Raw genomic sequence first — 13,183 nt, forward strand, 5'->3', positions numbered from 1 at the left:
TGTATATTCATATATGCAGCCTGCTCTGTCATTATAAATATCTAATTATTTTACATTACAAGCTATTATGATGTCATCTTGCCATAATTTCCTGAGACCCAGTGAAAAAAGTTTTACAATTTGCCTTTTTTAAATGTCAATATAGTGTTTGGTGCATAAAATGCATATGAAAAAAAAATTATTGAAAAAAATATTTTATTCTTATTGTATTTGATGTGCTGAATTGAACTGTGATACATTTCAATCCATATTTATAGACCAAGGAGAGGAAGTTGTCGTGGCCAAACTCTTAAGCATTTGGTATCCCTGAAAAGCCCAGGGAGTCCTCTGATTACACCCCAAGATTTACCACTGTAGCATCTGTGGGCTAAGAAAACAATTGTCCTACACAAAAATCAATTGCTGGGCCTCAGGAGGACAATGAGCTTCAAAGCCTAATGTATCAAATATGATACATGTAGTTTTTCTAATGGTACTAAAAACAGTTTAATGCCAAAAAATAAATAAAATAAAAAAATATTGACAATTCTTTTTTATGTCAGGCTTGCAGGGTTAATCTGTATATAATCTTGGTTCATTTAATTTATAAATATACTATTGTTCATTGTTAGTTCATGTATGTAATGGTAACATACAGTACTGTGCAAAAGTCTTAGGTGCATTATATTTTTCACAAAAACATTTGTCTTAAAATGGTTATTTTATATACTCTGCTTTTAGTGTATCAGTAGGAAATATCAGTTTTAGATTTCAGCATTCCCTTTGCAAATAGAATTGAAGAAGAAGAACAAGGATCCCTACAATAGATGGCATGACCCCATAGAGCCCAGATCTCAACATCATCGAGTCAGTCTGGGATTACATGAAGAGACAGAAGCAGTTGAGACAGAGTAAATAGATAGAAGAACTGTGGCAAGCTCTCCAAGATGCTTGAAACATCCTATTTGCCAACAACCAAGAAAAACTGTGTCCAGGTGTATCTAGGAAAATGTGTGCTGTTTTGAAGGCAGAGGTGCACACAGCAAATATTGATTTAGATTTTTTATGTTTACTGGACTTTATATGACATTAATAAATAAATTAAAACAATTTATGGCATTATTTTTGAAGACATCCTCACTATGCAGCATTTTTTGCGGCTAAAACTTTTGCACAGTGCTTTATATAACTCTTTGTTAAAATTTGTAGGCTATTTAGAAATTAACATTAACCGAGATTTAATGTTGTAAAAGTGTTGTTCATTGGTAGTTAATGCTAACTATTGTGTTAACTAATGTTAAGATAAACAACCTTATTGTAAAGTTTTGCCTTTTTTTAAAAAAAATTAGAATGAAAAATTATTCGATGACATTATCAGAAACACATTTTTCAAGATGATCTAATGTTAGCATCATAGTGCTAGTCAGTGTTTCCACAATTCTATAATTTGGCTAGGATATTTAGCTTTTATTTGTTTTCTTGATACAGTAAATTTGCTTCAAAGCCTTGCAAAAATATAATTTTATTAATCAGTATTTTTGTCAATACTGATTAATAAAATTAAAAATATATAAACATGCTTAAAACAAAATTGATTTAGATAATAATACTAATACTTTTTCAGAGAATGTATCTTGAATTAGGGGTTCAAGCATAAAGTGCTGAAACCCTGTTGTAATTGTAATTATTTTTACTTTTTGTTATTATTATGCTCCGCTAAAACTTATTATGCAGACCAAACCGTATGGCCTAGAGACATAAAACTTGGTGAGATGGTAGTACTATTGCTCGCTACTCAGGCACTATAAAAAAGGCAAACGCATTTTGGGCTATAAATACTGAACTGTATGTCACTATCTCATGTGCTATTTATATCGCTGGAATCCTTGGCTCAAATTTGCCTTGGCAAACAAAGTGGCTATCTCTGCTTTTTTCCACTAGATTAGATTTTTTGGGAAAACCTACTTTGCGAACTAGTCCTAGGTTGTTCGCCCTATCGGAACCAAATTTGTGCAGAAATATTCTCTAGGGGGAGTCACATGATGCTATGCGAGTGGAAGCAGCCTCGTGGCGAGCTCCGCTACACTTTGCTACATTTGCTACAATTTCAATGAATATTACCCCGTGAGAACTGATTTAGATTCGATTGTTAAATTGCACTGGGAGTGTAGGATGTCTAAGAATTCAAAATCGTCGGCCTGTGGGGACATTAAAAAGCATTTACAGTTGCACATGCCTGACACCTCTCAAGAGCAAGATGGCAGGGTTCTGGTTAGGAATGACAGTGCACCTCAGGATGTAGGTCAAGATATTACGAACATTTATGCACCGCTAACGAAAATCTCGACTGACATGGAGGGCCTCGCGGAAATACGTCGAGCGAACACATCTATGGAGGCGAAACTTTCCACCCTGATCTCAAGAATGGACGAGGCTGAAAAGCAAATCAAATTTCTGAAAGCAGCTGGAAAAGAGCTGTGGACTAACCCGCCGGCCACCAAAATTAGAGGATATGGAAAATCAAAGCAGACGTAATAATGTTCGCTTCATTGGAATCCCCGTGGGAAAGGAAAGTCAAGATATGGTCAAGTTCCTAGACGGGCTTATTCTGAAATTGATTGACACAGTGGGCCATCATCTGGAAATAGAGCACATGCACAGAGCTCTCGGTCGGCTTCCCAGGGCAGGTGACGGACCCCGATCCATTCTGGCAAGATTCCTGCGGTCGGCAGACAGAGATTTTGTTTTACGTGCGGTAAGGAATAAAGGCAAGTTGTGCTGGGTGGATTACATGTTTTTTCCAGACTTTGCCAGTGCTACACAAGTGAAAAGGGAGAGGTTCAAAGAGTGTAAGAAGTTACTTCACGCACAGGATGTGCGCTTCGCATTGCTTTACCCTGCTAAGCTGAGTATTGATGCCAAAGCTGGATGTAAGACTTTCACATGCCCACGGGAAGCTATGGCCTTCATTAAATCAATGGAGTGAGTGGGTGGCTTTGTCTGCGCTAAATCAGCGGTATGGACTACACCTCGTGCATTTTGCTGATGCGGTCTGAGGGGGTTGTTATTCGTGTGGTTGCCAACTGTCTCTCTCTCTCTCTCTCTCTATCTATTACTTTTTATTTATTGACTTATTGTTGAGTTTACTTGTTCATTTTGTGGGTTCAATGTTGTTATTTTCTGGGGCTTATTTCGTTGAAAACTTTTATGTGCAGTTCAATTGTACGGTTTACGTAAAAAAAAAAACACTGGACTGAAATTATCTTGTAGCAATGGTGTCACAGAAAATCTCGTGAGCGTGCATGGACCTTCGGATTTCCGGGGAATGGACACCAGTTGAGACATCTTTTTTCTGTTCTGCGGGTTATTAAGGATTTTATGGTTACATCAATGTTGAATTGTGGTCTATATAATTTAGCTTTGGGTACACAATTTTTCTTTGCATGTCAATATTTCACACTTTAATATAATATAATATAATATAATAGGCAAAATGTGTCTCTCCACATGGAATGTTAATGGGCTGGGGCACCCTATAAAAAGAAGAAAGGTTGTATCTTTTCTTGAGCGTAAAAAATTTGATATAGTGTTCCTTCAAGAAATGCACCTTTCTTCACAGGAAGCTGAAAAACTTGGTAGAGCATGGGGTGGGCATGTGTTTTGCAGCGCTTGTTCGAGTGAGAGCAGGGGAGTCATCACATTGATAATTAAGCATTTAAAATGTTATTGTCTCAAAGAGATTAAAGATAATTTAGGAAGATTCATTATTATTTTGGCTGAAATACAGGGGTAAAATCTTATTTTGTCTATTATTTATGCACCCAACGCTGATGATCAGAACTTTTTTTTTTATAGATCTTGAGGGGAAGTTACAAGCAGCTGGGTTCCTCCATGATATGGTTGTGGGTGGAGACTTCAGTCTTTTAATGGATCTGGTCCTTGATCATAGTGATGCATAAGTGTGTAGAACTTTTAGAGCAACGTTGAAACTATAGAGGATGTGTAAAAATCTTGGTCTTACAGACATTTGGAGACTTCTGAATCCATCTGGGAGGGACTACACCTTTTTTATCAGTTCATAAGATTTATTTATTTTGATATCTAAGTCACTTATTCCATTTGCCACTTATTGCTCAATTGGGAACATTTTAGTTTAAGATCATAATTTGGTGTGTTTAGAGATGTTGCAGCAATATAGAGAAAAGAAAATCATATACATGGTGCTTTAATACATCCCTTCTACAGGACCCAGCATTTCAACAATGTTAAAGACAGAAGTTAATGTTTATGTAGAAACCGATTGGTCCTCAGTGTCCTTTGTGAGCGTGGCATGGGAGGCACTTACGGCAGTTCTTAGGGGGCGGATCATACAGTATGCCTCACTTATTAAAAAGATCAAAGCACAGGAATTCATGGAATTGGAAAAGAGTATTTAAGTGCTGAAACAGAGCTGAAGTGTTGAATGTCTTGTTTGAGTTGTGTTTATTCAGGGAAGGACAGATATACTCTGAATCGGGGATAAGGCAGCGAATCTTCTTGCCAGATACACAAATCAGAGAGTTTTTTCCCACCATTTCTTCAGTGAAGTCTTCTGGAGGCAATATACAGTATTTAATTCTGCCACAGATATTAATAAGACCTTTAAAGAATTCTATTTCAATCTTTATAGTTCTACATCTTCGTCTACCGATAAGGATATTAGCAACTTTGTAGAGTCATTAGAACTTCCTAAATTGATGAATTATCAAAAAGACTTTCTTGACTCAGATATTACTTTGGAGGAGCTTGTTGAGGTAATTAAATCACTGCCACCGGGGCCAGATGGTTTTGCTGCAGAATTTTTTTAGATCTTATGTCACAGAACTGGCTCCACTTATGTTATAAGTTTACAGAGTCATTAAAGAAAGGTGAACTACTGTCAATCATAACGCATCCCTAATCAGTCTCATTCTTAAAAAAGATAAAGACCCAAATGAATGTAAAAGTTATCGTCCAATTTCCTTGATTCAGTTAGATGTAAAAAATATTATCTAAAATTCAGGCTAATCGATTAAACACATTAATAACATCTCTTATACATATAGATCAAGTGGTGTTTATTTGTGGTCGTAGTTCTTCCGATAATATTAGACATTTTATAAATATTATGTGGTCAGTAGCGAACAGTGGGGGGCTGTGCATTTAAAGTCTAGGCCTTCAGTTTCATGCCATTAAGAAAACACAGTTTCACAATGAATAAGACACCCTATGCCTTTGGGCATCATACATTATGTCGCAGCTAACTAGTAATACCAACTGACATTTTAAAAACACGTACATGCACGAAAGCCAGAACTTGAAACGACACTTAATGCTCAAGCAAGACTAATTTTATCTGCAGCATGACTGTTTTGTGAAATGAATGTCTCTCGAACAGACATTCAAAAATCATAATTTTTCATATGAATCTATGAAGGAGGTCTATAATACCTGGAAAAATCGATCTAATAATATTTGCGATTTAAATGTTGCTTGCAATAAATTTTGTTTCGTCAGGGTACACGGTTATGCTGCGTTCCATTCAAGTTGGATGTGGGGTATTCCTACTTGATATCTCCGAGCATAAATGCATTCCATTCCCTGATATTTGGAACTGCAATGCTCCCGTTAGCTTAGCAGGGGTTTGACTCTCATTAGAGATGTCTCCTAGCAACCCAACTTATAAACAATGCTGCAGCGCTAGCATTTGTTCTTCAGGTGTACGATTATCAAAAGAGATTATAATGTTTTATACACTTGTTTTTGCAGGCGTTTATTAAACAAGCTTTAATATCATGTAATGTGGAAACAAACTCATTTATCGATATTACTTAATAAAGTGAATGTTTATCACTTACTTTGAGTGACAACATGTTTGTGTGACATCATGCCCCTGCATCTCGGCGAAATCGGAGTTGAGAATTTCTGCACGAGCCTACAAGTTGTAATTCTGACTTTAAGATGCATTCCATTGCACTTTTCCTAGTAGTAAGTTGTAAAATCCGACTTTCCGAGTTGAATGGAACACAGCACTACTTTTCAAAACTTGATCCGACACTGAATGCTCCAGCAGCCTAATTTACACTTAGAAACCTCCTGATGTTGCTATAACAATGCAAAAAGCACTTACCAATTTACTTGAAGTGAAAATCAGTCCTCCTTTCCTGTTTAATAAATTAAGCAATCAAACGATCATGCAGAACATCTCGTGTTTTTAAATCCATAAGGATCTCTTTCTCAATGGCGATAGCGGCAGTGATGACAGCCGACTCGTCAGTAAGATCTTATGCTTTTTGCTCTTGAATTACGTACATCACTTAAAGCGTGACTGCGTCACTCAAGCCCTGCTAGAAGGCCTCGACCGGGACATATCCTACAGTTCACGCCTACCAAGAACAAATAAATCAATCTAATTGGCTGATGAATCTGACAATCTGACTTTAGTTGCTCATTCATTTGCACTGTTGAGGGATTCTGTAGAAATTCTGAAGGCCTGACGTGGTGGAGCCCAAACTCACATGCTGCTTTGGTCATGTGATTTGTGAAACAGTTGTCTCACTTTGCTTGTAAGCATCAAGGAATAAATTCTGACTGGATAAACTTTTCGTTTTTCTCTGATTGTTTGTAGATTAATTAAGAGTGGAAAGCAATTAAAAATACATAGGCAAAAAGGTGATTGAGAATGAAAGGATGAAAAATATTTATTTATTTGGCATGTTAGGCCAGCAGAGAAGGCTTTGCTGGCCCTGAGAATTCGCCACTGGTAGTGAATGACCAGACCCCGATCGCTGCCATCTCAATTGACGCCGAGAAGGCATTTGATATAAGTGTTTGGGAACACTTTTACTGGGTGGATTAAGTTACTCTATAAACAACCGTCAGCGGCAGTGCAAACTAATGGATTAACCTCAGATTATTTTTGTCTTGGTAGGGGAACCCGTCAAGGCTGTCCTCTCTCCCCTTGGCTGTTCTGTCTTGCCCTGGAACCATTAGCAGTCGCAATAAGAAAAGAGGATGATTTTCCTGGTATTGCAGCAGGAGGTGTGGTGCATACATTTTTACTCTACGCAGATTATACGTTATTATTTGTCTCCGACCCTAGAAGGTCTAAATTGGAAGCTCTTGCTCTGACAGCATATTGCCCTACCACAGCTTTCCAATCTGGCATCTTTCAGTGGCCCATTAGGTTTTTGGCATTTTATTTCCAGCAAATATGAGAGATTTAGTTGGAGTTAATTTTGACCCATTAATGAAAAGGTTCTTGTGCAATGATTATATGTGGGCTTCTCTTTATTTGTCTATGGCTGGGAAGGTCAATGTAATAAAAATGAATTTTCTCCCCATATTCAATTATCTACTACAGTCTCTCCTGGGTCCAAACTAGTGTAATGATTGGCAGACAGATAATTCTTAGAGGATGGAAGTCAAAAGGTGCTCCCTCATTTCAAGAATGGGTCACCAAACTGGGCAGGGTGGCGGCATTTGAAAAGATGTCCAATAAACTGCTTGGTAGATAAGACGTTTACGGGAAAAAGTGGGACAAATTCTTGACCTTTCTGGAAGGTTCTCAGTAAGCACCATGTGGAGAGAAACATGATTGTGGTTGACATTATTAATTTAATCCATTTTGGAATCTTTCTTTTCTTCTTTTCTTTCTTTATTGGTTTATTTTTATGTTTTTATTTTCTCAGTTATTTTTTTGTGTTTATATCTATGTAACTCAGGCTTGACCACAGGGATTTATGTTGAGGGTTATGGTAGGGTTTGGGATTGGGAAATTATGGAGGTTAAAAGGGGTCAATTGTTGATTCTATTCATATATATTATGCTTTATTTTGTGTTTTATTGAAGAATCAATAAAAAATGTTAATCTGAAAAAAAAAAAAAAAAAAAAGAGTCCCAATATTAATAATAATATACATGAATTTTATTTTTTTTACTTTCGATTCAACGTTGCTACGGTATGCTACAACATAAAAAGTGGTCATGGCCACTTTTACTTTAATGGTTATAACTCTTAAAGAAAATTAGATATTTTCACCATATTTGGGACATTTGTGTACGGGGTCAAACCGAGGACACACACAAAACATTGTGTGCCTTGCGCACTTGGTGGTGCTGCACTAATGTTCGGACTTAAAAATAGCTCTAACTATGGGATTGCTGGTCCGATCAACTTGAAATTTTGCTTGTAGTGCCTTTGTTGAGGACAGTTGCTTATCTTGAAAAACATGGGCAATCAAATTCCACCAGCTATTAGATAAGGTTAACACAGTCCAATCGAAGTGAAATGCAGTGGACATATTTGAGGTGACATTTGTCATGCATAAAAATGGCTGTATATTCTGCGGTGTTTCACACAGACACACCTTATTCATATCAAATAATAGATCTCATTATTAACAGCTTTTCTGCAAGTACCATAGGTGTGAATCAAATTGTTCATTGAATATTTTAGATTATTGTAAAAACGTACTTTTGCGAACTAGTGCTAGGTTTTTCACTCGACCTCAGCTAAACCAGAGTAGTGAAATTCTTTGGACTCCCTAGATCAATAATTCTATACAAATAATAAAAAAAGTTAACTTTGTATTTGGCATGGCAATAACAGGGTAATTAAAAAACTGGGGCATGGCCTAGTTTACCCAAAAGCCTATAGCTCCTAAACGAAACCTCCAATTTTCATAAAATGTAGTATGCATATATGAAATATGATTCTGAAGAAGTATGCAAATTTGGTGGAGTTCGGGCAATGGGTGGTGCTATAACAGTCAGGAATGTTAATCGGGCTATATCTCTGTGGTTATTTACCTAATGTTGGTGAAAAGTATGGTGCTATATCTTAATTTTTGGTACTATGGGACTATCTAAATAATGCTTAAGGTCTGCAATAATGCTTACAGATGCACTTAAAGGCCCTATGCCGCTTGAACCCCAATAGTTAACATATTTAAATGTATTTTTCTTACAACATTGGCATTGGCAAAGTTTTCTTTTTATAGCACAAACCTCACAAAGTTTTGTTAAGTTTAGGCTTAAAACAAGTCTGTTTGCCAATGGGGTAAGAAAAATAAACTTAATTCAAGATATACTCTCTGAATGCAAGTCTTAACATCTTATGCAATTGTTTTTCTCCAGTAAATTTATGCCGTTTTAAGGATGTTTGGATATTTTACATGAAAACAAAACAGAAATATCAAAGTAAATGATGTTTTTCAGTGTGCTAACTATGGTGTTCTGCTATCCCAGCGTCCCCTGCTCCGCCCTTTGGCATCACAGTGTTGGAGAGTGTGCGCGACTCAATGGTGTTAGCCTGGAAACAGCCCACTTTCATCGGTGGCGCTGATATCACAGGTTACTTTGTTGATTACCGTGAGGTCATTGGTGGAGTGCCGGGAAAATGGCACGAGGCGAATATCAAGTCTGTCAGCGAGAGAGCGTACAGAGTAAGTGTGACACTGTGGACTAGGGTGTTTCTTCAACTACAGGCACTTTTTCTTGCCAAAAGTTGCATTTTTATGAAAAATAAAAGAAGTCCGTTTTTATATGAAGGTCATTTTAAAACATTCCCTTATCATTTATTTTTGCAACAGTACTTTTCAAATGCCTTTTATGTATATATTATTGTTTTACCCTTATACCAGACCCACTTTCAATCTTAAACTATAAAAATTCATCATTAAAATATAAATTTTTACATTTAAATAAAAAAAAAGTGATAATGTAAACAAAAAGTGAATTAAAAATAAACCATTTCAATATTTACATATTGTGGAAAAATTATTTATATACATTTTTACACTAGTTATGACTGTCGCTCAGTTGCGGCATCATTTCCATCACGACCAACAATTTTGCCAAAAGTTAATGTACTTGGCTACCAAGGATGCAACAATGTCAGTAAATAGCTTGAGATTAAATATGAGACATGTTATTTGTGAAGATTGTGTAGAGTGTATAGTTTCTAATCAAGCTGTAATTTTCCTCAAACTATGCAAAGAAATTCTGATGCAAAAGTATAGGATGCACAAAATATTAGCTATGAATTTATCCTTAGCAAGTCAACAGAGTCTGCCATTTTATTCCAAACATTTTTAAAAATGCAATTTTCACCGCAGAATGAATGGTGATTTGAGATGTGGTAGAAATAACGTCGTGGTGGAAATGTTCATGATGGATCAGAAAATATGACAAAATATTATAATTCTCCTGCGACACATGTATATCTGCTGTTGGACATTGTTAGTAGACAAATTAAATAAACTAGTGTGTGAAAGTGTTTTAAGAGAGTTTATTTTCAAAAAGTTCACTAGGTCAAAGGTGCCCATAGTTGAAGAAACAATAATTAGACCTAAATTATGCTTGAGCTGGCTAGTTTGAGACCTCTACCCCTTCTCTTTCACTTTATTTCACTGTCTCTCGCTAGATTTCAGAGTTGAAGGAGAACATGCTGTACCAGTTCCAGGTGCGTGCTGCCAACATGGCTGGCGTGGGCATCCCGTCTCTTCCCAGTGATGTATTCAAGTGTGAGGAGTGGACCATTGCTGTACCAGGTAGAAACAAACTCATTGGAAACATAACTGTTTTTACTTTTGCGCACAGTTATGTTAGTCTACAGTAAAGATAACACCCCTAGATTTGACTGAGAAATAGAACTACATCTGCAATCCACAGTCAAACAAGTCCTATTGGAATTTCCATGATAAACTGAAACCATAAAGTTTCCTAATGGAATTTTTCAGATTCCAACAAATCAAAAACTTGATCTTTTAGAACACATAATTCCCAATAGGACTGTACAAATTCAATAGGATACAATAGGATGACATACCCTGATCACACAGGAAGTCGGCATGCTGTTTCTGAAAGTTCCGGTACCCTAGGATCCGTGACAGTATGCAGTCTCACTAACATGCTGCATTTCCCATCAGACTTTTTTGCATCGTTTCAGTGTGTTTACCTTCCCAAGTGGCTCTACCGGCAGTACATTGTGTCAACAGCGTGACAAGTTCGTATCCACGTTGAAACCAGGAAATAATCCCGTTCACTTAATCAGTGACGAACGTGATTCGGAGGTTGCACTTTTCCCTCTAACATTTCATTTTTACTTCACTAATGGTAAGGTTTAGGTTTGGGTTGGGGGGGTAGAGTCCATAAAATATGCATTCCTCTTCATTGTATTACATCCTGTACAGCTGAAAAGAACTCGCTTCACAACTGGCTTTTGGTGACCTCACACGTACCTATATGCCCTACAACACTTACCGTTTGGCCACTGGGGGCAGTGTTTTAAATTTCAGTAAGCATATACCGATTTTTGCTAAAGAAAATTCAACCAACTCTTTCAGGCTGATCAGGCTGATGTAGAACATCAGAAATGTAAAGGAATACTCCAGGTTCAATACAAGTTAAGCTCAGTTAACTATTTGTGGCATTGTAGATTGTTAATGTTGAAACTTATCTGTGTAGAATTGCATTCAATATTACAACCTTATTGTCATGACAATGAAACCCTGTAATTGGACATATCTTTTCACAGGTAAGTTTTAAAAATGAGCTGTTTTTAATTCAAGAACATGTCATGTGTGAACAGCCCCTTTGACAATTCTTATTTGATCCCATTTGGTTCTAAAATTATAGTTGAAATTCCAATAGAGTGCAATGGTGCACGTCTGGCCATCGTGGTTCCGGAAGTATTTTTCCCATTCATTTCTTCCATCAGGATTTCATGAAATCCTTAGCTGAAAACCCTAATAAGCTGACTTAACTCAAGTGATTTAGTAACTCGTTCCCTCAGTTAAATTTAGTAATGGTGTCTCCAAAACTTGTGTAATTAAGTTCACATAACTTGGTGTTCATATAGAATGAACTTAACTATTTAAGTTAACTAGATGCAAGTAGGCTCAGTGAACTCAGATTTGTTGTTACTACTTAATCATTTTAGTTGAATTGACTCAAATTTAGATTATACAATAAAACAACTCAAATAAAGAAGATTAAATAATAAACTTAATTCTCCACTAAAATGCATATATGCCTGTACTTCAGTTGTACATGCTACAAGGTGAACTGAAATATAGTTAACAGGGTCCAACTTGATCAAAGGGGATACAGATCACCTTAATGGTGAAATCACACGAAACAACTATTTGCAACAAAACAACATGAATAATTGCATTAAAAGCCATGAATCAAACCAACCAGCTCCAAGGAGAATCACAAGATTACAAACTTTAGTTTGAAGCAAAAAACGTATTTGAAAATTGGTCAAAAAGACAAAAAGAACAATCCCATGAAGCACTACAAATGACTCTAACTGAAAAAGACAGGAAAACATAAATTGATTCAAAGTTATTGGTTATAAGTATAGGAACAATATATTTTAATTTTATTGCAAAATATTCCGATGTGTACAAATCTCTATGGATCATTGCTCTGTACGGATCATTGCTGTTCAATTCACAAGAGACAGTTTTATGACAGCTCTAACAAACGTTTTGCTCATGTTCATTACTTTGTCTGAAATATTGTTTCAGGTCCACCCCATGACCTCCAAATACAGGAGGTGCGTAAGGACTCTTTGGTGTTGCTGTGGAAACCACCTGTCTATCAGGGTCGTGATGCTGTCAATGGATACTACATTGATATCAAGGAGGCTGAAGCAGACTTTGAGATGTGGAGAGGAGTCAATGAGAAAGCCACTAACAAGGCGTTCATGAAGGTTCGATTGTATTTGGGAGGCGATAAGCTTCTTAAGGGTCATGACATCACAGGCCTGTGCTAGTAACTGGTGGTTCTCTTGATTGTTCTAGATCAAGAATCTGAAGGAGGGCGAGTCTTATGTGTTCCGTGTGCGCGCTCAGAACAAGGCCGGCGTAGGAAAAGCATCCGAGCAAACAGAGCCAGTTGAGGCTGTGACTAAACCAGGTATTAAACTGGATACAGACTAAATCAAACTAGATTAGAAAAATTGTAACTAAACACAATTCAGGTGCTGTACAAAGCCATACACAAGTTTATTAGACTAGTGCTAAACATTGGACAAAATAAAGAAAACACACAATAATGTTTATGGTTCTTTGGGAAGTCTGTGATTAATAAAGTGCTTATTAAATCCAGGCTAAGCCTAAAATAAACCAAAATAAGCAGAACTAAACTAGTCTCAGTACAAGCTAATAAACCCTTT

General features: G+C 36.7%; 1 protein-coding gene across 8 annotated transcripts in view; it reads left to right on the forward strand.

Moving 5' to 3' along the window:
• LOC127423414 (M-protein, striated muscle-like) overlaps positions 1-13,183 on the forward strand; it is an 84,077-nt gene that overhangs the window by 50,261 nt on the left and 20,633 nt on the right. For all 8 annotated transcript variants that reach the window (XM_051668205.1, XM_051667888.1, XM_051667801.1 and 5 more), the window contains 4 exons: positions 9,247-9,443; positions 10,424-10,550; positions 12,534-12,718; positions 12,810-12,924. In XM_051668205.1, coding sequence (XP_051524165.1) covers positions 9,247-9,443; positions 10,424-10,550; positions 12,534-12,718; positions 12,810-12,924 — 624 coding nt within the window. The remainder of the gene's footprint in view (positions 1-9,246; positions 9,444-10,423; positions 10,551-12,533; positions 12,719-12,809; positions 12,925-13,183) is intronic.

The sequence above is a fragment of the Myxocyprinus asiaticus genome, chromosome 1 (assembly GCF_019703515.2).
Source record: "Myxocyprinus asiaticus isolate MX2 ecotype Aquarium Trade chromosome 1, UBuf_Myxa_2, whole genome shotgun sequence".
NCBI lineage: Eukaryota > Metazoa > Chordata > Actinopteri > Cypriniformes > Catostomidae > Myxocyprinus > Myxocyprinus asiaticus.